We start from the raw sequence: 22,999 nt of genomic DNA, 5'->3' as shown, positions 1-22,999 counted from the left end.
ACGCCACGTCCCCCGGCCGGCGCGCGCACCCTCAGGTCGCGAGCTTTGGGAACCTGTTTGCACCCGGACCCCCCCCACCCCACCCCATAGGAACAGAGCCCCTGCCCTGTAGGGTCGGGAGAGTGGCGTCTTCGCAAATGTTCTCGTTCAGGGAGGAGACTCAGGGCTTTGCAGGGGGAGAGCGCGCCCCTAGCTCAGGAGCATCTGTGGGGCCCACCACCCACCCTCCGAACTGGCTTTGGTAGCACAGGCCTGTCATCCCAGCAAGGTTATCCTCCGCTACATGAGTTCAAGGTCAGCCTGGACTATGCTGACACTTTGTTTCAAAAACAAAAACGAAAGAAGTGGTTGGGGGGACTGGCCTGTCATCCTAAAGCTTTCCAAGGTGAAGCAGAGAGTTGTGGGAATCTCTAGACAACTCGGGCTTTGCATTAAGACATAGTCTCAAAAATAAACAAGATGGTGAGATTGCCCTTGTCATGCGTTGATGACCTAAGACTGACCCCAAAACCATGGTGGAAGAGAAAGCCACTCTGAGAAGCGCTGACCCACCTACACATTGCAGCGCGGACATCATATACATTAATAATGAGTAAAAAAGTAAGCAGGCTGGGCTGGGCTTGCCTAACACATACCAAGTCCTTGGTTCCATTTCAAACACCACAGAAACCAAGCAAGCCTGCACATAGAGGCGGAAGGGGTGGGGTCAGCGCAAGGCCAGCCTTGGCCATAGGAGACCCTGGATCAAAAAACGGTGCTTGTTTTTTGAAGCAAGGTCTCTATACACAGCTTTGGGCAGCCTGAAACCAATTATGTAGCCCAGGCTGGCCTCGAACTCACAGAGACCCGCCTGCCTCCGCCTCCCGAGTGCTGGGCTTAAAGGCGTGCGCCACCACTGTCTGGTTAAAATAGAACTAATTTGCTGGACGGTGGTGGCACACGCCTTTTATCCCAGCACTCGGGAGGCAAGGCAGGCGGGTCTCTGTGAGTTCGAGACCAGCCTGGGCTACAAAGCGAGATCCAGGACAGCCTCCAAAGCTACACAGAGAAACCCTGTCTTGAAAAACCGGGGGGAAAATACAGAAAGAAAAAATAGAATTTAAAAACAGAACTCTGAGACAGGTCCTGCCGTACGCGTACGGTACAGGCTGGCCTGGAACCACAGAGACTCCCCCTGCCTCGGGGTCGCTAGAGTTGGGGTTCAAGGCCTGCTGCGCCCCTGGCCGGATTAAGTGATTAAACTCCACTTAGGAGGGGGGCTAAAATTGCTCCCCGTGATTGGCTTGACAGGGCAGTGTTCCGGGCTGAGGACAGGGAGGGGCCGGGTGCACAGAACCTAAGATCTGCAGAGCCTGCGCTGGACCGGCCACGATCGCGCGCGGGATCACTTCAGGACAGAGCAGGGCGAGGACCGGGAGGGGTGCCGAGCCGGGCTCCCGAAAACGCTGCAGGGAGGTGCCATTGCGCGTGCGCGCCGCGGGCAGGGGCGGGACAGCGGCCCCTGCTGGCCGGCGCCGCAACTGCATGGCTCTGGGATTTGCCTTTCCGGCGTGGAGGGAAGACGTCTACAGTGGAGATAATCAGATTTAAGATTTGGTTAAAAAGCCTTCCATCCCAGCACTCGGGAGGCAGAGCCAGGCGGCCCTCTGTGAGTTCGAGGCCAGCCTGGGCTACAGAGCGAGACCCAGGACAGGAACCAAAACTACACGGAGGGAAAAAAAAGAAAATTTGGTTAGACGCGGTGTGAGTTTAAATTCCGGTTCCACTTTAATGTGCTGTGTGACCTTGGATGAGTTACTGGGTGTCTCTGGTCCTTAGAGTGAATAATAAACTATTCTAGGTGGTACTTGTAAGAATAAAGGAATAAAGAGTGGGTCTAGGGCTCAGTCGGCACAGCCTAGTGAGCCCCCAGCGGCCCACCTCCAACATCACGTGATCCACCTGGCATGGTGGCACTTGTTTGTCATCCCAGCACCGGGGAGATGGAGGCGGGGGATCCATCGGGGCTACAGAGAACCTGGCTGAAACCACACCAAAAACATGGCTGGAGCTGGAGCTCAAGCATAACAAATCTGTGTTCAGTTCCCAGTTCCCGGGTTAAAAACAGGACGTGATGGCGCACGCCCTCCTGGATCTGGAGTTCTAGGAGGCTGGCCTGCCAGCGGGATCAGGGATCCTCCTGTCCCTGCCTCAAAAAAAGAAAAGAACAGAAAAAACTCTGACCTCTACACACAAGTGTCTGAACACAAACTCGTCTGTGCATGTACATACAACAAAGAAAAAAATCAGAGTATGAAAATAGATGAAATACCATACATATATGTGTGTATGAAGTCGAAGACAGCGATGTTCTAAAACAGGAAGTGGTGATGGTGTCATGGGCCTGAGAGGATGCCGGACTAAAGTCTATCAAATTATGCAAACAGGAAAATTATATACTTGTGAATTATTTGCCGATAAAGATCTTACAAACTGTAAAAAAGAAAGTAGGTGAAATGAAGAATTTCAGTCCATGGGTAGCAGGGCTGATACTACACAGGGTCCTGGTTGGAGTCCCAGAACCCGTATCAGGTGGCTCGCGTGTGCGACGCCCTCTTCTGGCCTCCGCGGGCAGTGCACGCATGTGCTTGAGCACACACAGTTAAAGCTAACACTGTAGCCGGCAGTGGTGGCGCACTCGGTCTCGAAAGACAAAACCAAACCAAGAATCCTGATAATAATACAAGTAAAGTGGGCACGGCGGCGCACGCCTTCCATCCCAGCACTCGGCAGGCAGAGGCAGGCGGGTCTGTGAGTTCGAGGCCAGCCTGGTCTATATTGCTAGTTTGAGGACAACCGGAGCTAAACATAAAAACTCTTATGTCTCCAAAAAAAGGAAAATAAATAATGTAAATTTCTTAGGGAAATCTCTTCCTAGCTGTCTTCTAAGGTCCCTGGGAAGATGGTAACCTTCCTCAAGGTCTGATATTTGGTGCATCATGCCTGCCTCGGCCAAAAAGGAAAAGGAAAAAGAGGAAAGACGCATCACTCCTCGTATTGGTCAGATTTATGTCATGTGACCATGGTTTGCAGAAGCATCCTGGGAAATGTAGTCCACTGTGAAAGGCTACTTAAAACGGAAATTGAGATCACTGGAGAGAACTGTTGTCGGGCTGTGTTGATGTTAGTGAGCCAAGGGGACGTTTCACTGGGAAATGAGTTCAAATCCCTGAGCAATGCAAAGAGCCAGATGTAGTGGAGGAAGGCCGAGACAGAAGATCCCTGTGGCCCCAGCCAGTGAGTGACGGGTTCAGGGAGAAAATCTGCCCCAAAAACCAAGTGCAGCCGGGGTGGGGGATGGGTGGCGCACGCCTTTAACCCCAGCACTGGGGAGGCAGAGCCAGGCGGATCTCTGTGAGTTCGAGGCCAGCCTGGGCTACCAAGTGAGTTCCAGGAAAGTGCAAAGCTACACAGAGAAACCCTGTCGGGGGGGGGGCAACCCCCCCCAAAAAAAAACCACCCAGAGGCAAAAGGTAGACAGAATAATTTAAGAAATAAGCCAAGCCAAAGCCAGGCATTTATAACAATGTGTGATTTATCTGGGAGCTGGGTGGCAGGCTACCAAAGAGCCAAAATACCAACAGCAGTGGCACATACTTTTGTTTTTCCTTTAAGACTGTGTAGTCCTGGGGCTGGAGAGATGGCTCAGCGGTTAAGAGCACTGCTTGTTCTTCCAGAGGTCCCGAGTTCAATTCCCAGCAACCACATGGTGGCTCACAGCCATCTGTAATGGGATCTGGTGCCCTCGTCTGTATACATGGTAAATAAATAAAATCTTTAAAAACAAAACAAAAATTACTGTATTCCTGGCTGTCCTGGGCTAGCTCTGTAGACCAGGCTGGCCTGGAACTCACAGAGATCCGCCTGCCTCTGCCTCCTGGGTGCTGGGATTAGAAGTGTTTGACACCACTGCCCTTTGGTTTTGGTTCACGTCTTTAATCCAAGCACCCTGGAGGCAGAGGCAGGCGGATCTCTAATTTGAAGCCAGGCTGGTCTGCACAGTGGGGTCCAGCCCAGCCGAGGTCAAACAGTGAGATGAGCCCTTGTGTGGAAAATGAAAAGAAACAAAAGCAGAAACAAAGCCACAAAAGCAGCAGACTGAATGGTCCCTTCGGCACGGCCCCTGTTCTGACTGCGCTAAGCACCCCCCACTTCACCATGCAATAAGCTGCTCCGATGCTGTGTATTTACAGAAGCAAGGTAACTGTGGCTCACACCATCATCTTGGAATTCAGGAGGCTGAGGCAGGTGAATTGCTAACAATTAATTCAAGGCCAGTCTATAGCTAAGGAGTGCCAAGTCAACTAGAGAGAGAGAGCCTACCTCAGGGAGTACACTGTGAGCCGGGCGGTGGTGATGCACACCTTTGGTCCCAGCACTCAGGAGGCAGAGGCAGGTGGATCTCTGCGAGTTCAAGGCCAGCTTGGGCTACAGAGCGGATTCAGGACAGAAAAAAACAAACAAACAAACAAACAAACACATGGAGCACAACTCTGGGGAGATGGATATGGAGGGCAGGGAGATGGCTTGGTGGTTAAGAGTGCTGACAGGACCAGGTTCAGTTCCCAGCACCCACCTGGTCCTTTACCACCATCTGTAACTAGTTTCAGATGGTCAGACCTCTTAGGTACCATGCACACACGTGAGTGGACAAAACACACATACACATAAAATAAAATTTTAAAATATTATGGGGCTGGAGAGATGGCTCAGTGGTTAAGAGCACTGACTGCTTTCTCAGAGGACTAGGGTTCAATTCCCAGCACCCACATGACAGCTCACAACTGTCTGTAATTCTAATTCCAGGGGATTCGAAACCCTCACACAGACATACATGCAGGCAAAAACACTAACACACATAAAAAAAAAATTAAAAATGTTAAAAAGCTTAGAGTAGAAGAGGGGCTGGGGTTCCGTGGGTGGCGTGGGTGCCTGGCGTTCATGGACCCCTGCTTGACCCTCCATATCACATAAGGAGTGGTGGGCCATGCCTATTATCCCAGCACTTGGAGAATCAGAAACTCGGGGGTATGTTGGGGGTACATAGGGGATTTCCAGGCCAGCCTGGGCTTTGTGAAACCCGGTTTCAAAACACAACAGTTTTATTCTCTATCTATGGAGGCAGAGGGGCTTTTGAGAGGTCAGGGTTGGTACAAAGCTCTGGTGGTTTTTACATCTAGTCCGGACGAATGGGGTTGAGGGGCCCGCAGAAGAGCGACCGAGTGCTATCGCGCACACATACACACCCAAAAGAAGGGAAGGGAGAATACTTTTGACAGAGGTCATTCTTTATTGCCCAGGCTGGCCTCAAACTACCGATCCTCCTTCCGCAGCCTCTCAGTTGCTGGGAACATTAGCTTTATTCCCAGTTTCCTATTAGTTACATTGGCAGTTTGGGGGCTGTGCGTCTGTGCTCCTTGGAGCAAGCCAGCCATGTGCACGCGGAACCCGGATGTGCACCGTGCACCGCGCACCACCCCGGTCCCACACGGCCGAGGGAGACCTGCACCTGCCAGCTGCTGCTCGCACGGAACAGCGACACCTGCCTGGCCGCGTTCCGTCCATCCCAAACTCTCCCTCCCTCCAAAGGACTACTAGGAGCAAGCAAGAGCCACCACACAGCTAGGGTGGGAAGAGCGTACGCCTTTAAGGACCCCCCCCCCCCGTGGCCGAGGCCCCGCCCCTGAAGCGGAAGCGCGGGGCGGTGCTTGCGCCCTGGGGTGGCAGAGCTCGTCCGGGGTGGGCGTGGTCGCCGCGCCCGCACTGGGAACCAGGATGGGGGCGGAGCCTGTCTGTGTGCGGGGCCGGGGCGGGGCCTGTGACATGGCTCGCCCCGCCTGGCAGTTTGCTCACAAGCCTGAGCACCAGGAGTTCGAGCCTGGGGACCCTTCTGGAGACACATGGTTAAAGGAGACAGTAATTCCGGCAGAACGTCCTCCCGCGTCCACACGGGAGGCGTGCAACGCGCGCACCCCACCCCCTGGCGCTGGTCTCCAAACCCGACTACCTGAGTTGCATCCCTTGAACCCACGCGGTGGAAGATGAAAAACCAGCTTCTGAGGTCGTCTTTTGACGCCCAAACACATGGAAGAGGCCACACGAGAGTGGGCGTGGCCTCGAGCCAACAGCCCCTGGAGGCAGCTGGGGGCTGCTGTGCCCTCGAGCCAGCCTGCTCTACATAAATTCCAGGACAGCCAGGGTGCAAAAATAAAAACAAAAGACTAGTTTAGCTGCCCCCAGGAGTCCAATTGAAAACGAGGCAGGGGCCCAGCGCGCACTCTTTTTAGAAAAGGTGGGGCCAGTGAGAGGGCGCGAGGCATGAAGGTGTTTGCCGCCAAGCCTGACGACCTCATCTCTGGAGAACCTACTTTCCTGGACTGTTCTCTGACTTCCACTCATGTACACATTAAATGAATAAATAAATGTCATTTTTTTTTTCTTTTTTAAAGCAGGAGAATTGTAGGCGCACACTCCGCAAGCGCAAGGAAAATGAGGCTGCGGGTAGGGCTACTGCGCCTTTAAGAAGCCCGACTCCTCCCCCCCAAGGGGCGTGGCTAAGACAGCACCTTGAAAAATAAGCACGGGGGCGGGGTTTGGCAATTTCCCCTTGTGATTGGTCAGGTCCTCGGGCGGTGGCGCCTGGGCGCGCGTGCGCAAGACGCAGCCTCCCGCCTCTCGGACGCGGGGGCGTGGGGGGAGGAGCCAGCCTTAGCTTTCATTGGCTCTCGCGCAGGCCCCGCCCTCCAGGCGAGGGCCGTCACGTGACGCGGCGGCTGGGGCCTCCCGGCGCGGGGGACGCTAGTGGCCAAGATGGCGGCAGAGCTGGTGGAGGCCAAAGTGAGTGAGCGGCGGTGGCGCGGGCCGGGCCGGCGGGTGGCGCGGTGCGGACGGCGCCTCGCACCTCGCTGGGAGGGAGCGGTGCGGGGTAGGGCGGTGCGGGCCGGCGGGGGCGCGACCGGGACGCGGGCTGAGGCTCCGGGCGGGGGGCGGGGAGACCGGGGGCGGGGTCGCCAGCACCCTCCGCGGAGTGTGGCCGCCGTCTGCTGTCACTCCATTTCCGACCCGAGCCGAAGGCGCCTCCGGCGCGGGACGCGGCTTCCCCGGTGCAGGCCCTGTCCCCTCCTCCGGGACAGCCCCGCTGGGACAGACCGGGGGTCCCCGCGGTCTCCCGAGCCCAAGGAATGCGGAGAGTGACTGCTCCGTCCCGTCTCCACGGCAACGAGGAGGTCCGGGCCCGTCTTTCCTCCCCTCCGGGACAGCGTGGGGAAGGTGTGCAGGGAGTGCCACGAGTCTCGGCTCTCGGGGTCCCCTCTGACACCTCCGGACTCAGTCCGGCTCTGAGTGCGGGTTCGTGTTAGCGTCCGCGAGCACCACCGCTCCCCGCTTGGGACACTTGCCTACTTACGCGCTGGCGGCCCCTCGCCTCCCCGCCCCCTGCCCCGTGTTCCCTCGGCGTCCTGGGAAGGAAGGGGCCCGGCCCCGTTCTCAGCTCCAGTGATCCTGTCTCCGCACCCCACCTCCAGCCTCCACATCCTGGGGACTCCTCCTGTGGGGTTTCACCGCTCCCTGCGTAGTCCACAGGACCCTCCACCCCCTTTTTTCCCTGTGTTGCTCCCCAGACTGGTCCTCATAGGATCCCTTGACTGAGTCCAAGGGAGGACTGTTTAGGCCCGTTTCCCCCATTTCTGCTTTGAGATACCAGGGCTCTGTCCCTCCACACAGTGAGTCCCTGTTAAACCTCCCTGAGGCGTGGCTCAGCCTCGCTGCCATCCAGTGCTGACCCTCTCCCAGCACACTAGTCCCTCCTGAGTTACAGTTGGCCCTCAGTGTCCCTCAGGCATCTTCCCACCCAAGGTCAAAACCCCACCCCTTCTTTGCTGGTTCTCCTGCTATATGGCTCTTCTCTCCCCACTTGGACCTTCAGGGTTATCTAGAGGCTCAGATTAAAAAGTGTACCCCCATTCATGTACCCAAAATGTATACTGTATACATAGTCAGAGTTTTGAGACACTCAGGATGGGAACATGTGAACTGTTCGGGGCCCAGGCACAGTCTTACTGCTTGAAGCCCTCCTTGTAGCATCCTGAAGCGTTGTGGCCAAGCCTCTGTGCCCACCTCCTCCCTCAATGGTGGGGTCTGTGCTCCCTTTCTGCTTGACCCTCTGGACCCCCAGTCATACCTCAGTTGAACTTGACCCTTTGACTCTCTGTAATGGTGAACTAATGCAGGTCTGGGGGGACTCCTGTCACAACCCCACACTGCCCTGAATATGATGGAGACACTCCATTCTTCCAGTAGCTTTCCTTAGTGTGACACAGTGGACTGGAGAGTCTGTCTTTTGGGTTCCACTGGGGCTTATGGGAGGCATCTGTGAATGAATGGACCATTCAGAAGTCCCTTCAGTAGGTTTGAATGCCACCTTCATCCTTTGGCCCCGTGTCAGGGGTCTCAGCTTTCTGAAGAGCCTGGGCTAGTAACGCAGCCACTTCTGTCTGCCGCTTCTCATCAGGGCCCCAAGCCGAAGGCTCTAGAAGCCGTGGTGCTGTTTATAAACCCAGCCCTGGTAGCTGGTGCCAGGGCGGGAAGTACACTCCGGGAGATGGATGGAGGCTTCTTCCTGTGCTCCTGTCCCAGTGCCCTGCTGTCCCTAGCAGGCTGCTCTGGGCATAGCAGCTGCTGAGAAACCCGACCCAGACCATATGGCAGCGACCTGGCTGCTGGGATGCTTGCCATCCGTCCTGGGTGACAGGACTCCTGGACATCTGCAGGGGCCACAAAGCCCCCCGGCTCTAGCCGGCTGGACCATTGCAGCCAGTTCCCACCTCAGTGCACCCCTCTTCTTGGTCTCTAGGGTTTGGGCTTATTCTAATACAAACATGCTAAGTGTGCTAGGAGGCCCTGCACAAGGTAGGAACTCAAGGCCATGTTGAGAGTGCCCAAGGGCCACCTACCGTGGAGTCCCTGGAGAGTCACGGTTCCCCAACAGGAGGTCTGAAAAACCTGGTAACCACTGGGCCAAACTCCAGCCCAGCCCATTGTACCAGGAGGCCTTAGGTCATGCTGTAGTACTGGTACCCCAAGTCCCGGATGCTTTTAGGGACCTCCCAGGACACTGCTCTTGCTCCCAAGGGCCATGTGCTCCAAGTGGCCAGGTAGCCACCAGATGGGCTAGATCCCTGGGGCTCCGGCCTCTGGGCTTGCGGGGTGGCCTTTCTGTGTCTTGCAGGCTTCTTTGGGGCTCAGGGCCTGAGTCAGCTGCCTGTGTCTCCTCCCTCCACTTGGGCCATCAGCCAGTCCCGTGGAAGTCCCATTCTACCTCGGCTTTCATTTAGTCCAGGCCAGCAGCAGGACTGAACACAGCAGGCCCCAGGGCCTGGCTGGCCTGTCTCCCAGGGATGCTTTCCACTGGGGGGAACCTGCCATGCCCAGGTGTCAGCTGTTGTGAGTGTAGGCCACCCATCCAAGGGCCCAGAGCCCACTCTGGGATACCCTGCTGGTTGGTGTCATTTCACTTGAGGGACCCTGATAGGTCCATCCCTTGTCCTGTCCATCTCTGACACTGATGTCACCAGCTTGGTCACTGATGTGTTCAGATGCTTGGTTTCAGGGACCAGCTGTTCTCATGTAGGCCCATCCTGCTCCTGGGTACCCTGCCTGGTGCCTGGGGGAACTCCTGGCATAGCTGGGTGGAGAACACCTTGCTGTAAGGTCTGGCCCAGTCCACAGTACCCTGGGGCCCTGTCTGAGACTAGCATGCCATACCTAGTTAGGTCCAAGCACAAGCGAAGTGGGTTAAAGAAGACCTCACCGGGGCTTCAGGCCTGACACCTCTTCTCCGGTAAAGTGGAGCTTCAGCCGGCCAATCAGGGCTGTCTTAGGGAGGATGGCTGGGGCTGTAGCCCTGCACCTGCCATGGCCAGGGCGGGCAGACCGCCTGTTTCTTGTATGCCTCCCAGAAGAGGAGATTGGAGGTCAGAGGAGGCCGTGGAAGAGGGGAGGGTCTGGTGGCCGCCACCCAGGCAGGGTAGAGGCCCCCGCTGAGAGGTGTGGTCGCCCTTCCGCAGAACATGGTGATGAGCTTCCGAGTGTCGGACCTGCAGATGCTGCTGGGCTTCGTGGGCCGCAGCAAGAGTGGGCTGAAGCACGAGCTGGTGACCAGGGCCTTGCAGCTGGTGCAGTTTGACTGCAGCCCGGAGCTCTTCAAGAAGATCAAAGAGCTGTACGAGACACGCTATGCCAAGAAGAGCGTGGAGCCTGGCCCTCAGGCGCCTCGGCCCCTGGACCCCCTGGCTCTGCACTCCATGCCCAGGACTCCCCTGTCAGGACCCACCGTGGACTACCCCGTGCTGTACGGGAAGTACTTGAATGGACTCGGACGCCTGCCCACCAAGGCCCTTAAGCCAGAGGTGCGCCTGGTGAAGCTGCCCTTCTTCAACATGCTGGACGAGTTGCTGAAGCCCACCGAGCTGGGTGAGTGGTGGGTATCGGCCGGGGGATCCCCACAGTAGGCTCAGCCACTGTGCCACATGACCAGCCACCCCAAACCTAGCAGCTTAAAATATATGCCATAGGGAGGCATGGTGGGTCACACTGGCCATCTCAGCTCTTAGGGGCAGGAGAATGGTGAGTTCTGGGCTAGCCTGGACTACAGAATCCTAAATGGTCTTATAGTAAAAACCTGGAGCCAGAAGTCAGGGTAAAAGCTGAAAGATCAGAGAGGCAGAGCCAGCCACAGCCACCACCTCTTACCTCACCAACTCCTCAGCCTGACAGAGCCTCTGCAAGAGAGCAGCCTGAACTTCTGTGGCTGGCTCTGTCCCCTGATCTTCAGGCAAGCTTTATTTCTTAGATTACAAATATGTCACCACAGTGAAGCGGCTTTTAAACAATGACAAAAGAGCAGTGGCTGAGGGTGCAGCCACCACAGTGAGCAGGTCATTCACTGGCATGCATGAAGCCTGGAGCACCATCCCTGGCACCCAGGTATGGTGGCACATACCTCTTATCCCAGCTCTCAGGAAGCCGAGGCATGAGGTGTGCCATGATTTTGAGGTTAGCCTGGGCAAATAGACCCCTATTTTTAAAAGAACAAAGGCTGGGCATAGTGGCAAAGTCCAGCACCTGGAAATGGGGGAAGGATTCTAGGAGTTCAAGGTCATCCTTAGCTACACAGTGAGTTTGAGGCCAGCCTGGGCTACATGAGACCCTATCTCAAAACAGGAAAAGCAGATGTAAATGGTTCTGTGTTCTGAGCTGTCAGGTTATCAGACAGCATAGACCGTCAGACCCCAATCCTCGGGGGGCATAGATGGCCTCCTGTGCTGCTGTGGCATAGAGTAGGGTCTGCCCCTAGCTGTGCACCTGGCAGGCCTGATAGGCAGGAGGTTCTGGCCTTTTAATGGGCCAGTACCTAGGACCGGGGGCTTTCTCAGGTACCCAGTACCCCTAGAGACATTTCCCTGTCCCCCATTGTCAGCTCTGCCTGCCTCTTTCTAGAGGTAGAGGCTGGACCCCAATTCTTGGCAAGCTCCAAGATGGGATGTTTCTTGTGTCACCCCACACGGTGCCCAGAGGCCTCCCCACCTTGCAGCCTGCTCTCGGGAGACTTCCATTCACTCCTGCCGGGTGGCACCTTCTGCTGCAGCAAGGCCATTGTCCCCCTTGTCCCGGGACTTGAGCTGTGTTTAAATTGCAGCTGCTGCAAGCACCTGAGGAAGGCCCCACCCCCTGACTCGAGGCTCCGCCCCTGGCCCGAGGCTCCTCCTTCCTTGACACCCTTGGAGCTTAAAGGCGTTCATGGCAGAGCCTTCTAGCCTGGCCACCATTCCTTCCTGCCCTGCTTCAAGTGCTGCCTCCCCAAGGTCTCCACAGCTCTTGGCAGCTTGGGGCCAAGCTGACTGGGTATCGTCCCAAGGATGACCCAAGCGCCAGGAGATAACCCTCTACCCCCAGCCTCCCAGCCTGCATGGCGGGCTTCCTTCCTGCAGAGCAAGCGAGCCCCACAATGCATCGCTGTGCCCTGAGCCCCCAGGGACCCTGGTCACCTGATCTCCGGGAGAGCGTGTTCCCCTGTCTACACCAGCGGCTTGAACAAAGAGACTAGCCCGCCCCGCCTGCCTCCCCACCAGGGCACCCCCTTCCCTGGGTCCCACACCCTGAGGGCTGCTGGATTGGGAGCTCTGATCCTGGGCACAAGGCTGTGATCCCTCAAGCTCTAAAACCTAGGATTTCACACACCTGCCCCGCCCTGGCCTGGGTTCTCCCCAGCATGAGCCCTCGATGCCAGTTCACAGTGGCCAGCCCCTTGCCCAGGCCAGAATGAGCCCCATGCTCCTATAGGATCCCCGGAAAAGCTGCCTGCTCAGCCTGCGCCTAGCAGACAGAACCCATAAATCACCTGAGTACCCAGAGGGGGAGGGGAGGAGGGCCACAGATGAGCTGCAGACCAGGGCACACTGACAGCCCAGTTAAAGATGGCTGGTGACCAGAGAGCAAGGGGTGCATACAGGGACCCAGCAGCCTCCCGCAGGCTGCATTCTGCACCCTTGTCTGCAGGAACCCTGGGGGTTTCTCCCCACTCCCTGGCTAGGCAGGTCCAAGGCAGCAGGACTGACTTAGGACTCTGCTGTCTGAGCCCAGGCAGGAGTGAGGGTGGTGTAGCTGGGGGGCTTCCTGGGAGAGGAGGGTTAAGTTGGGGCTCCTGAGGTCATCTGAGCTGCAGGAAGCGGTGTGGGAGGCAGAGTGACGGTGCTGGGCCTGAGGAGGTCCCCAGGACGCCACCTCTTGGGCCCCTGCGGCCGTCCTTTGCTGTCCACACCAGGGCCAGTGTGCTGTCACTCTTGTTTGTGGATGTAGCTTCTGAGGCAGGACTAACAGTGTAGCCTATAGGCTGGCCTGGAACCTGTGTCCCTCCAGAGCAGTGGTTCTCAACCTTCCTAACACTGCTACCCTTCAGTGCTGTTCCTCATGCCGGTGACCCCCTCCATAGAATTACTTTGTAGCTACTTCCTAACTGTAATCTTGCTACTGTTACGGAGTGTAATGTAGATGTCTGTGTTTTCCATGTGACCCCTGTGAAAGGGTCATGTGACCTCCCAAGGGTCATGTGACCTCCCAAGGCTGAGAACCACTGCTCTAGCCTCAGCCCTTGAGGTGCTGGATCAGAGGTCCCGTGGCCTTTGCGTGGTTACATTGGCCTGCCACACTTACGCCAGGCCCTTTGGTCGATGCCGCTGTCCTCAGGGGCATACCTCTAATGTCCGGCCCTTATGAGGTCTCCTCTACTGTAGCTGCCTTCTAGTACCGCCTTGTCTGTGTTCTTCTGCATGATTTTTTTGTGTGCTGTGCTTTGAGGCAGGGTCTTAAGTAGCCCAGGCTGGCCCGACTTGTTATGTAGGCAAGGTTGACCTTGAACCTCTGATCCACCTGCTTCTGCCTCCCCAGTGCTGGGCTGACAGATATACGCCCTGTACCTGGCGTCACCCCTGCTCTCTGGTACACAATTCAGGTCATTGATGCGGAGCAGGCCAGTGGCACAGGTGAGCGGACAGCCCTTGCTCCGCTCCTGCCCGCCTGCCCTGAGTCACACAGTGGAGCTGGGTGGTACCCCGTGCTGGTCCCACTGTGCTGCCCTGTGAAGGCTCCCCTGAAACCAGCTAGTTCCGAGTGGAACACTCGTCACCATAGCCTGAACCTGAGGCTGCCTGAACCTGAGGCGGCGACAGGGGTTGCTGTCTCATGGTGCTGAGGGTACCCAAAGCTGCTTCCGGGTGCCTTGCATCTCTGCTGGGTCCCCAACACCTGCCCTCCAGTCCTGGAGTGCACAGGCTAAGGGGCCACATGAACGTGAAGGGCCTGGGTGTTGACTGCCATGGTCCTGAGTGCCCTGTCCTGGTCCCCACCTGCTCTGTCAGGTCTTGGTGTGCACCCTGCCTCAGGCATGGTGTGGATGGTGCCGACGCCATCTGTGGGTGGTGTCTGCTGTGGATCTCCACCCATAGCCCGTGCCGCAGTGGCCCAGAGAGAAAGTGAAAGCAGTTGATGGTGTGGACGGGCAGAGCAGGGGTGCTGAGTCTGTGGCTCCAGCCCTGCAGTTTCAGCCATGTTCTCAGGAGGCCTGCAGTCCAAGGTTATAAAGGGAGACCCTTGGCAGAGGTAGGGATGGGCATTGGGTACGGAGGCCCTAAGGCAAGGGTGGGCCTGGTTTAGGAGGCTACCGAGGAGCAGTTCAGTCCCAGCTGGTGCTGCGGAGGGCTACTGCTTTACCTGGCTAGCTGTTGGACGAGGGGGCAGAAGCGCTGGCTTGGGGACACCCTGCAGCCCCCTGGAGCAGCAGAGGGTGTGGGGCCCGCCCCAGCAGGGTGCACACCTGGCAGCCTGGGTCCTGCTGGATACCTGCCCCTACACTACAGCAGCCCCCTGGGAGGGTAGATGGGCCCCTACCTCCTACCCAGCCTCTGCCAGCTAAGGTGCATGCCATGGCCCTGCAGGGCTCCCACCATCCTCCCTTAGGGGGTTTACTCCAGGCTAGACAGATCTGAGCGTGCCTGGGTGGATCTGAGTGTGCCTGGGTGGCTCGTCGCTCAGGCCCTGCAGACACACAGCCACTGCCACTGTCCACCGTTCAGGGACCCATGGGCTCTCTACGTGATCCTGGGCTGGGCAGGAGTGACCGCCCCCACCTGGGCCACCCCACCTCCCAGTTCCTGAACCTGCCTACGCTCACTGTGGCTGTTCCCACAGCCTGGTTCAGAAGGTTCCAGGCCAGTCCCACCCGGCGTCAGCACTTCTTGTAAACAGGGTGTCACAGGAACTTAGCATCTGGGGTCCTCATCTGCTGGCAGTGCCTGTGGCCAGACAGGGAATGCCACCTGGCGGGGCGGTGGTTGGGCTGGAGTGCTAGGTGGAACTCGGGCCTGCTGCCCACAGCTGTGCCCTTGGGCCTCAGACCAGCCTGGACTTGAAGCTGGTTTTTGAGTCCAAGATCCTTGCGCTTCAGCTCCCGCAACCTGGGGTGGCTGGTGTGCACCTCCTCTCCTCAGAGGCCTGCTGTGGCTGCACTGCAGGCCTCAGCTGCCTCACGTATCCACACGGGGTCTGAGCCCTGTGCTGGGGAAGGAACTGGGGCCTTCTGCGCACTAGGCTAGCAGCCGCCGAGGAGCAGGTATGGATGGTGCTTACCTGAAGACTGCAGGCGACGTGGTGGCCTAAGGAGTGGGCGGCTCCAAAGGGCCCCGAGTTGGAGGGGCCAGGGCGTGCCCCCTGAATCCCAGGCAGAGAGGGCTGGCCTCCTGCCCGTGGCTGGGGAGCAGCCAGGCGGCCTGACCCATGCGTGTTCAGTCCCACAGAGTGCAGAGAAGCTGCAGGAGAGCCCGTGTATCTTCGCGCTGACACCCAGGCAGGTGGAGATGATCCGCAACTCCAGGTGTGTCCACCACGAGCAGCTCTTATGTGCCCACCTCTGCTGGGGCCATGGGGTCACCTGGGCCAAGACATCACCCTCTGCATGCCAGGACCTCCCCAGCTACACACACCTGCAGATGTCACCAGGGTCCCTTGGACAAGATGGGCATGGGTGGCCGGTGTGTGAGGGTGCTTGGTGAGGCCCTGGCCCCTAGCAGCCTAGCCTGGGCTGTCCTGGCCACTGGCTGCCTTGCAGTCATGACTGTGTCCCTGCCCCGTTTGGCAGGACAGAGGTCAGGCTGGGGTGTGGCCAGGTCCTCTGCCCGCCTCCTTCCTCACCCCTGCGATGGACAGAGATTCTTCCTGGCGTGGCCTGGGAATGCTGTTGTCCTGTGGCCACTTACTCACGTGGTGACCATGGGGAGTGCTCCTGGGTGGTCCACGCTGCCCGCTGACTCCTGCCTTGTGCCCTGCCCACAGAGAGCTGCAGCCCGGAGTGAAAGCCGTGCAGGTGGTGCTGAGGTGAGAGGAACGCCCTGGCCCCACCTCTGCTTCGCGGTCCCCCCCTTCCTCCACCACCTGCTGTCTTTGTGGGACCCCACAGCACTCTTTCCTCCGCTGCTGGTCTTCACAGCCCCGTGTCCCACTGTCTCCCCAGGATCTGTTACTCCGACACCAGCTGCCCACAGGAAGATCAGTACCCACCCAACATTGCTGTGAAGGTCAACCACAGCTACTGCTCAGTGCCGGTGAGCAAGGCCGTGGCAGCCTGGGGAGTGGGTGACATGGACAGGGGTCAATGGGGACCTAGTGGGGCTGAGCGCAGCTCTCTCCACAGGGCTACTACCCCTCCAACAAGCCTGGTGTAGAGCCCAAGAGACCCTGCCGACCCATCAACCTCACCCACCTCATGTACCTGTCCTCGGCCACCAACCGTATCACTGTCACCTGGGGTAACTATGGCAAGGTGAGCACCCTGCTGCGTCCAGCACCCCACTGCCCCACACTGACCCCATCCAGCACCCCACTGCCCCACACTGACCCCGTCCAGCACCCCACTGCCTCACACTGACCCCGTCTACCCTGTGCCCAGTAACCCACTGCCCCATCTACCCTGCATCCCACATGTGCCCACCCCACTGCCCCACACTGACCCCGTCCACCCTGCGCCCAGCACCCCATCACCCCACATTGCCTCCATTCACAGAGCTACTCCGTGGCCTTGTACCTGGTGCGGCAGCTGACCTCCTCAGACCTGCTGCAGAGGTTGAAGACAATCGGTGTGAAGCACCCAGAGCTCTGCAAGGCGCTGGGTGAGCAGTGCGGCTCAGGCCTGGCTGTGCCCAGGAACCTGCTTTTTCCCGGATGTAGAGCACCCATGCCATGATGGCTCAGGATTTGGGGCAAAGGTGGAATGTCAGCCTGGGGTCAAGGTTCTGGTCTAGGAGTTCTGGATCTTGATGTGGCAGTTTAGGGGTCTGGTCTGTGGGCACAGAGCCTCACGGGCCTCCTGCCTTCCACAAGTTAGAGAGGAAGGGCAGGTGGACACAGTGGGAGGAAGGTGATGCAGGGGATGGCCAGGTTTTGTATAGTTATTTGTATTTTTTTTTTTTTTTTTTTTTTTTTTGAGCCTAGTCAGAGATGACAGGGTCCCTGAGGCAAGCTGGACCAATTTGATCCCTCCTTATTTTATTTATTTATTTATTTTAAATGTGTAACCCAAGCTGGCCTCGAACTTGTGATCCTCCTGCCTCTGCCTCCTTTAGCAAATCCTACCGGCGTGCGCCTCCACAACCGGCCCCTCCTTGTTGTTTAAATTTATTTTATTTATTTAAGATTGATTTTTATTTTATGTGCATTGGTGTCTTGTCTGAATGCATGTCTGTGTGAGGGTGTTGGAAGCCCTGGAACTGGAGTTACAGATGGTTGTGAGCCACCATGTGGTTGCTGGGAATTGAACTCAGGATCCTCTGGAAGAGCAGCCAGTGCTCTTAACCACTGAGCCATCTCTCCAGCCCTTGTGTGGTTATTTGTGGTGGATGGGTTCTTTGGTTGGTTGGCTGGCTGGTTTTGTTTCTGAGACAGGGTTTCTCTGTGTAGCCCTGGCTGTCCTGGAACTCGTTCTGTGGACTAGGCTGGCCTCGAACTCGCCTCTCCCTTCCGAGTGCTGGGATTAAAGACATATGGCCGTCATCACCCGGCAGTGACAAGTGTCTTTAAAATGAGACAGTGTGGTTGTGAAAGATGGCACCTGCGGCAGCCGCCCACAGCGCCCACTCACACTTGGCTGATGGGGCCCTGGTTGGCCCTGGACGTCACCAGTGGCCATTTGTTTGCAGGACCCCTCGGCCTGTTGTTGCCCTTTCTCTCTTGGCTTGGCCAGGCTGGGCTCTGGCCTGCTCTGAAGAGGGGTAGCATCTGGCCAAATGTCCCTGTGATGTGACACCATCTTGGAGGAGGTGGCCCAGGCCAGCAGGGGTTGCTCGTACCTGGACAGTTGAAGACAGGCTTTCCAAGCCAAGGCCCCCAGCTCTGGTTGGGTGACCAAGGTCACAGGTGCACTGTGTCCTGCCCGGGCTGAGCCTGGGCACTGCTGCCCCAGCTTCGAGGCTTGGGTTAAAGGGCCGGCCTGGCCTCAAGCTGCTGACTGGCAGCTCCATGGTGCTCCTGGCTGCAGGTCTCGGGAGCCCACAGGGCCCTTGCCTGGAGTGCGGCTGGGTTTGCGGGCTGCTTGGGAGAGGTGCCCAGGCAGGGACTGGAGCTCCCGGCTGCAGAAGGATCAGGTTACAGGGAGGTTGTAGGCCAGCCTGGCCCACATGAGCCCTGGCAGTCTGGTCAGCTGTGGAGAGACCCACCCTCTGATGCCCTCCCCTGTCACCCCACAGTCAAGGAGAAGCTTCGCCTAGACCCCGACAGTGAGATAGCCACTACTGGAGTACGAGTGTCCCTCATCTGCCCAGTGAGTCCCCATCTGTCCCCAGCCGTGGTGGGTGGCCAGCCTCGGGGGAGGGCGGGGCAGCCCTCACCTCCTCACCTCCCGTCTGTCCTCACAGTTGGTGAAAATGCGGCTGTCGGTTCCCTGCCGTGCAGAGACCTGCGCACACCTACAGTGTTTCGATGCAGTCTTCTACCTGCAGATGAACGAGAAGAAGCCCACGTGGATGTGCCCTGTGTGTGACAAGCCCGCTGCCTATGACCAGCTGATCATAGACGGGTGAGTGTGCTGGAGACACGGCGGCCATGCCGCCTGCTCTGCCCGGAGCCCCTGCGCCTGTGACAATCTGCCCCACGGCAGAGGGAGGGGTCGGGCTCCTCTTGGGACAGCCCAGCTCTCCACTGCAGACACTGGGTCTGCTGTGTCTGAGGCTCCTGCCTGTCAGTCACCCAGAGCCAGCGTAGGTGGCCGACGAGGCCTTCACAACCACTTGCCTGGGCCCTGGTGCCTTCTGCCTGCCCTTGGGCCTGGCTGAGGGACTGGAGTGTCCCCAGCAGACCCTGCCACTCAAGCCTGGTGGAGTCAGGTCAGCCTTTGATCTGCCATGCTCCCGATGGGGAAACTGAGGCTCGGAGGCTGCCACCAGCCCAACCCCTTCAGCTTGCAGATGCCCAGCTTTGCCCTGGGTCCCTGCTGGACTGGCTGCTTCCCCGACCAGCTCTAGCGTTGGGTGGGGTGAGGACGGACGGCCCTGGGCACGTGGGCTGGGCTCAATTGCCCTCTGTTCTCACCCAGCTGCGGTTGTCCACCCCAGCCCTCCTTTGCCCAGGGCTTTGGGCAGACGGCAGTATGGGGCTGGCAGGCTCAGCAGGTGCCTCTGCCGTGGTGGAGCCCTGTACCACCACCCAGTGTACTGGGCTTCCTGGGGAAGGCTCCAGTTGGTGGGCAGACTGCGAGGGCCCTGGAGGGTGTGTAGGAGCTCTCCGGGCACACGGGCCACGAGCAGTGGATTCTGCCCGAGCCTAGCCCGCCCACCCTGCTGCCCCCAAGGCTGCTGTCGAAGATTCTGAGTGAGTGTGAGGATGCGGACGAGATCGAGTTCCTGGCCGAAGGCTCCTGGCGCCCAATCCGTGCGGAGAAGGAGCCGAGCTGCAGCCCCCAGGGCCCCATCCTGGTGCTCGGTGAGTCCCGCGCACCGCCCCGAAGCGCGCCGGCCGGCCGGGGCCCGTGGCTGAGCACTGTCCCTGTCCCTGCAGGCACCTCGGACGCCAACGGGCTGCCGCCGGCCTCCAGCACCCCCGGCGTGGGCGGCGGCGTGGGCAGCGCGCTGGGCGGCGCGGGCGGCGGGGCGGGGGCGGCGGGCGGCCCGGAGAACGGGAAGCCTGGCGCCGACGTGGTGGACCTCACACTGGACAGCTCGTCATCCTCGGAGGAGGAGGAGGACGACGAGGACGAGGAGGAGGACGACGAGGAGGGCCCCCGGCCGAAGCGCCGCTGCCCGTTCCAGAAGGGCCTGGTGCCCGCCTGCTGACGCGGCGCCGGCCGCCTCCCGCCCTCCCCGGCGCCCGGCTCCCCGGCCTCTGGACCCCCCGGGGACAAAGCAGTAATGATGACAAAATGAGAAAAGTACACAACAGAACAGCGGATCAACACTTCCCGCGGCCTCGGCCGGCGTCCCCGGGCCCTGAGCGGCCGCCGGGCCGGGCGGTGCAGAAGCCATGGGCGGCGGCCACAATGTGCAATAACGTGGTGGCGCGGGCCGCGGGGCGTGGGGGGGTCGTTTTCTAGCCAGCTACCTCGGTAACTCCAATTCAGGTTCACTTCCCCACGGGCGGCCCGGCCCTCGGCTGCCTCCCCAGCCGCGCTCTTCCACCGCCCCGCGCCCCGCGCCCCGCGCCGGCGTCAGGAAGCAATACCGGCCCGGCCGGGCGGCGGCGGGGTCACCGCATGAACTCGCCGGGGGCCGGGCCCTGGCCAGCCGCGCGGCACTCTTTTCTAATATTTGTATTCTAATTTAATTGTTTTTTAAAAAGGCAAATAAAAAAAACCCAGGAGTAGCTGGTCCCGGCCATCTGTGTTTTGTGTAGCCCAGGCTGCCCGCCTGTCCTCCGGAGCAGGGCTGCGGCGGACTGTGCACCCCAGGAGCCCCGGGGAGAGCCCACCCACACGGAGACTCGACTCCTGCCTTTAAAATGTGTAGAACACGCACTGGAGTACTACTCGACCCTGAACAGGAGCAAGGCTCAGACAGCAGAGGGCGGGGACCTGGGGACACTGAGGGGCCGGGGCAGCTCGGGAGCGCAGCACCATCTGCCTCCCAGTTGGCAGTCCCCGGGCGGGCATGGCGGGGTGCAGAACTCAGGCCCGCTGGGCCCCACTGCTCTGGACACAGCTCGGGGTGGTAAGCACGGAGAGTGGACCCCACGCCCACCCCACCCCTTCCCCAGGGCCAGGGCCCCAGTCCCCACTTCCTCCTGGGGACAGGAAGTTGTCCACAGCCAGCTGAGGTTTCCGGGCCCCTAGGCTCGATAAGGGCACTGGAGCCCGGCCAGGGCCACCAGCTTGGGGGCCTCCCTCCTCATGGTCAGGGACAGCCCACCCAGGGCCCGCAACACCCGCGAGTTCGAGGCCAGCAGCCCAGGGGGTCCACAGGCCACCCCTCTCCCCAGGAGTGGCCTGGGAAGACCCCACCACCCACCCCACCACCCACCCTGGGACCTTCGGGGTCCCTCTGCCAGGCCCCACACACACCCACCCCAAAAAAAACAAAACACAGAGACCAGGCAAGGAGACGTCATAACAGGCTGCATTTAGTGGTTGGGTTTTTTCTTTTATGTACAAGAAAAATGAATTCTATTTTTTCGGATTTTCATAATCTTTTTTATTACTTTTAAAGCTTGTCCCCCCACCCCCAAAAGTGCATTTTTTTAAATCAATTGATTTGTTTTGTTCTGCCTCCCACACTTTTTATAAAGATTCTTACATCCAGTCAGTGGAATGTCTGTTCTGTGCTCCGGACCCCCCCAAAATCCAAGGCACCTCGTTCTGGGCCTGGGGCGTGGCTCCCCTGGCCCTCTGTCTCCTGAACCCCTGCCCCCCACCAAGGTAAGTCAATATTTAGTGCGAGCTAGTTCTGAACTGAGATAATCGTTCCTGGGGTGAGGAGCCCCCCAAGACCCCTGACCCGTCCGATGCCAGCCACCCCGAACTCCGGGAAGGCCGTTTCCTCAGCTTAAATAACTTTTTAAAATAAAACTGCAAATATAAATATCTTTCTTTCTCAAAAAATAGGATTTTGCTCTTTTTTTATTTTTATTTTTTGTCGGTTTTTGTCTTTTTTTGTTTTTTTCTATTTTTCCTTTCAGCCTGTGTCCCCGTTACAATCCCTGCTACTCGCGCGTGGACCCCGCGGAGGCCCGGCCACGCACCGGGCCGCGGGTCCTCCGGAGCCACCACCCGGGGCAGCCCGCTTGGGGCCACGGCTGCCCGTTACATTCATTGGTTTCTATATATGGAGATTTTTTTCATTTTTATTATTTTTTTGCCTTTTTATTTTATTTTATTTTCTTAATCTCGAAAGGCCAGTAGGGGTGGGAAGGCAAAGAGCAGCAGCTAGTGGGCAGGGCGGCCTGCGCTCGGGTCGCGGCGGGGACAGCGCTGGGGTCCCGGCCCTGACTCGCTCACGGACACCCCCGCGTGGAAGGGACAGTTCGTTCTCTCTCTCCTTTTTCCCTATTTTTTGTTGTTGTTGGTACCAGGCATTTAAAAAAGAAAACAAAAACAAACACACACACACACAACCCCAAACGACCAAACAAGACCTTCCTGCAGCGCCCCCCGCTCAGCCTCCAGCCAGCTCCACAGTTCTCTTTGGCAACTTCTGTCACGGCCTCCACGTAGAGTAAAAATCTGTAAAAACCGATCCACATTCTATATACAGCAGGATTGCAGTGCGGGCGGGCCCATGCGGCGGCGGCCCGGGGCGGCGCGGGCGGTTAAGGCAAGGCGGGCGGGCGGGCGGGCGAAGCCGAGCGCGGCCCGGGGGCCAGTGCAGCGCGGCCCGGGGGCCAGTGCAGTCCGGCCCGGGGGCCAGTGCAGCGCGGCCGGAGCACGTGCGGCCGGCCGCTGTTATTGCGAGCGCGGGGTCCCGGCGGGCGGCACCCCGCCGGCCCGGCCGCTGCCCCGACCCTGAGACGCGGGCTCGAGGGCGCAGCGCGGAGGGCAAGCCTCTGCTACACGCCCCGCGGCTCCGTCCTTCAGACCCGGGGGGCCGCGGGCACGGGACCCGGGGGCGGGTACAGTCAGCGCCGGGGACCGGGGCCGGGATCGGGGACAGGGGGACACCGGGGACACCGGGGGTGGGACGGACGGGGCGCCGGCTGCCAGCCCTCTCCGGACATCCCTGAGCTGGGAAGCGAACTCCCACAGAGACAATCAGCCGGCGGCGGGCGGCCCTGGCAGGCCGGGACCCTGAGTCCCTTCCCACGGCGTCCAGGCCTCCCCGCCCTGAGCCTCGGGAACACGCGTGGATTCTACCGGAGCAAAGGGTTGGGTTTCTTTTATTTTATACAAAAATAAATTGACTTAGTTACTCTCCACTGCTCGCTCGCTCGCTCGCTCTCG

The 22,999-nt window shown here is 58.9% G+C and overlaps 2 protein-coding genes across 2 annotated transcripts; both read left to right on the top strand.

The window, feature by feature from the left end:
- The first annotated feature begins 6,800 nt into the window (after window positions 1–6,800).
- Window positions 6,801–20,433, top strand: Pias4 (protein inhibitor of activated STAT 4). Its single transcript, XM_036171028.1, has 11 exons — window positions 6,801–6,876; window positions 10,104–10,509; window positions 15,379–15,463; window positions 15,922–15,963; window positions 16,100–16,190; window positions 16,280–16,408; window positions 16,649–16,754; window positions 18,327–18,400; window positions 18,495–18,655; window positions 19,427–19,557; window positions 19,633–20,433. Exons 1-11 carry the CDS (start codon window positions 6,850–6,852, stop codon window positions 19,905–19,907), a joined length of 1,527 nt encoding a protein of 508 aa, XP_036026921.1. The 5' UTR covers window positions 6,801–6,849; the 3' UTR covers window positions 19,908–20,433.
- On the top strand, window positions 19,994–22,782 carry LOC118571889 (translation initiation factor IF-2-like). Its single transcript, XM_036171225.1, has 6 exons — window positions 19,994–20,144; window positions 20,192–20,380; window positions 20,469–20,777; window positions 21,352–21,481; window positions 21,742–21,864; window positions 22,317–22,782. Exons 1-6 carry the CDS (start codon window positions 19,994–19,996, stop codon window positions 22,780–22,782), a joined length of 1,368 nt encoding a protein of 455 aa, XP_036027118.1.
- Window positions 22,783–22,999: the final 217 nt, after the last annotated feature.

This window comes from Onychomys torridus, chromosome 21 (genome assembly GCF_903995425.1).
Source record: "Onychomys torridus chromosome 21, mOncTor1.1, whole genome shotgun sequence".
In the NCBI taxonomy this organism is placed as follows: Eukaryota; Metazoa; Chordata; class Mammalia; order Rodentia; family Cricetidae; genus Onychomys; species Onychomys torridus.
This window is presented reverse-complemented; position numbering and strand designations above follow the sequence as displayed.

Excerpts from the sequence above, each read along its gene's own strand:
- Pias4 (XM_036171028.1), top strand. The coding sequence starts at position 6,850 with ATGGCGGCAGAGCTGGTGGAGGCCAAA. Across the intron at positions 6,877-10,103 it reads CAGAGCTGGTGGAGGCCAAA|AACATGGTGATGAGCTTCCG; the intron begins GTGAGTGAGCGG and ends GCCCTTCCGCAG. Across the intron at positions 16,409-16,648 it reads CCTGGGGTAACTATGGCAAG|AGCTACTCCGTGGCCTTGTA; the intron begins GTGAGCACCCTG and ends CTCCATTCACAG.
- LOC118571889 (XM_036171225.1), top strand. The coding sequence starts at position 19,994 with ATGAGAAAAGTACACAACAGAACAGCGGATCAACACTTCCCGCGGCCT. Across the intron at positions 20,145-20,191 it reads GGTGGCGCGGGCCGCGGGGC|GTTCACTTCCCCACGGGCGG; the intron begins GTGGGGGGGTCG and ends ACTCCAATTCAG. Across the intron at positions 21,482-21,741 it reads AACCCCTGCCCCCCACCAAG|CCTGTGTCCCCGTTACAATC; the intron begins GTAAGTCAATAT and ends TTTTCCTTTCAG.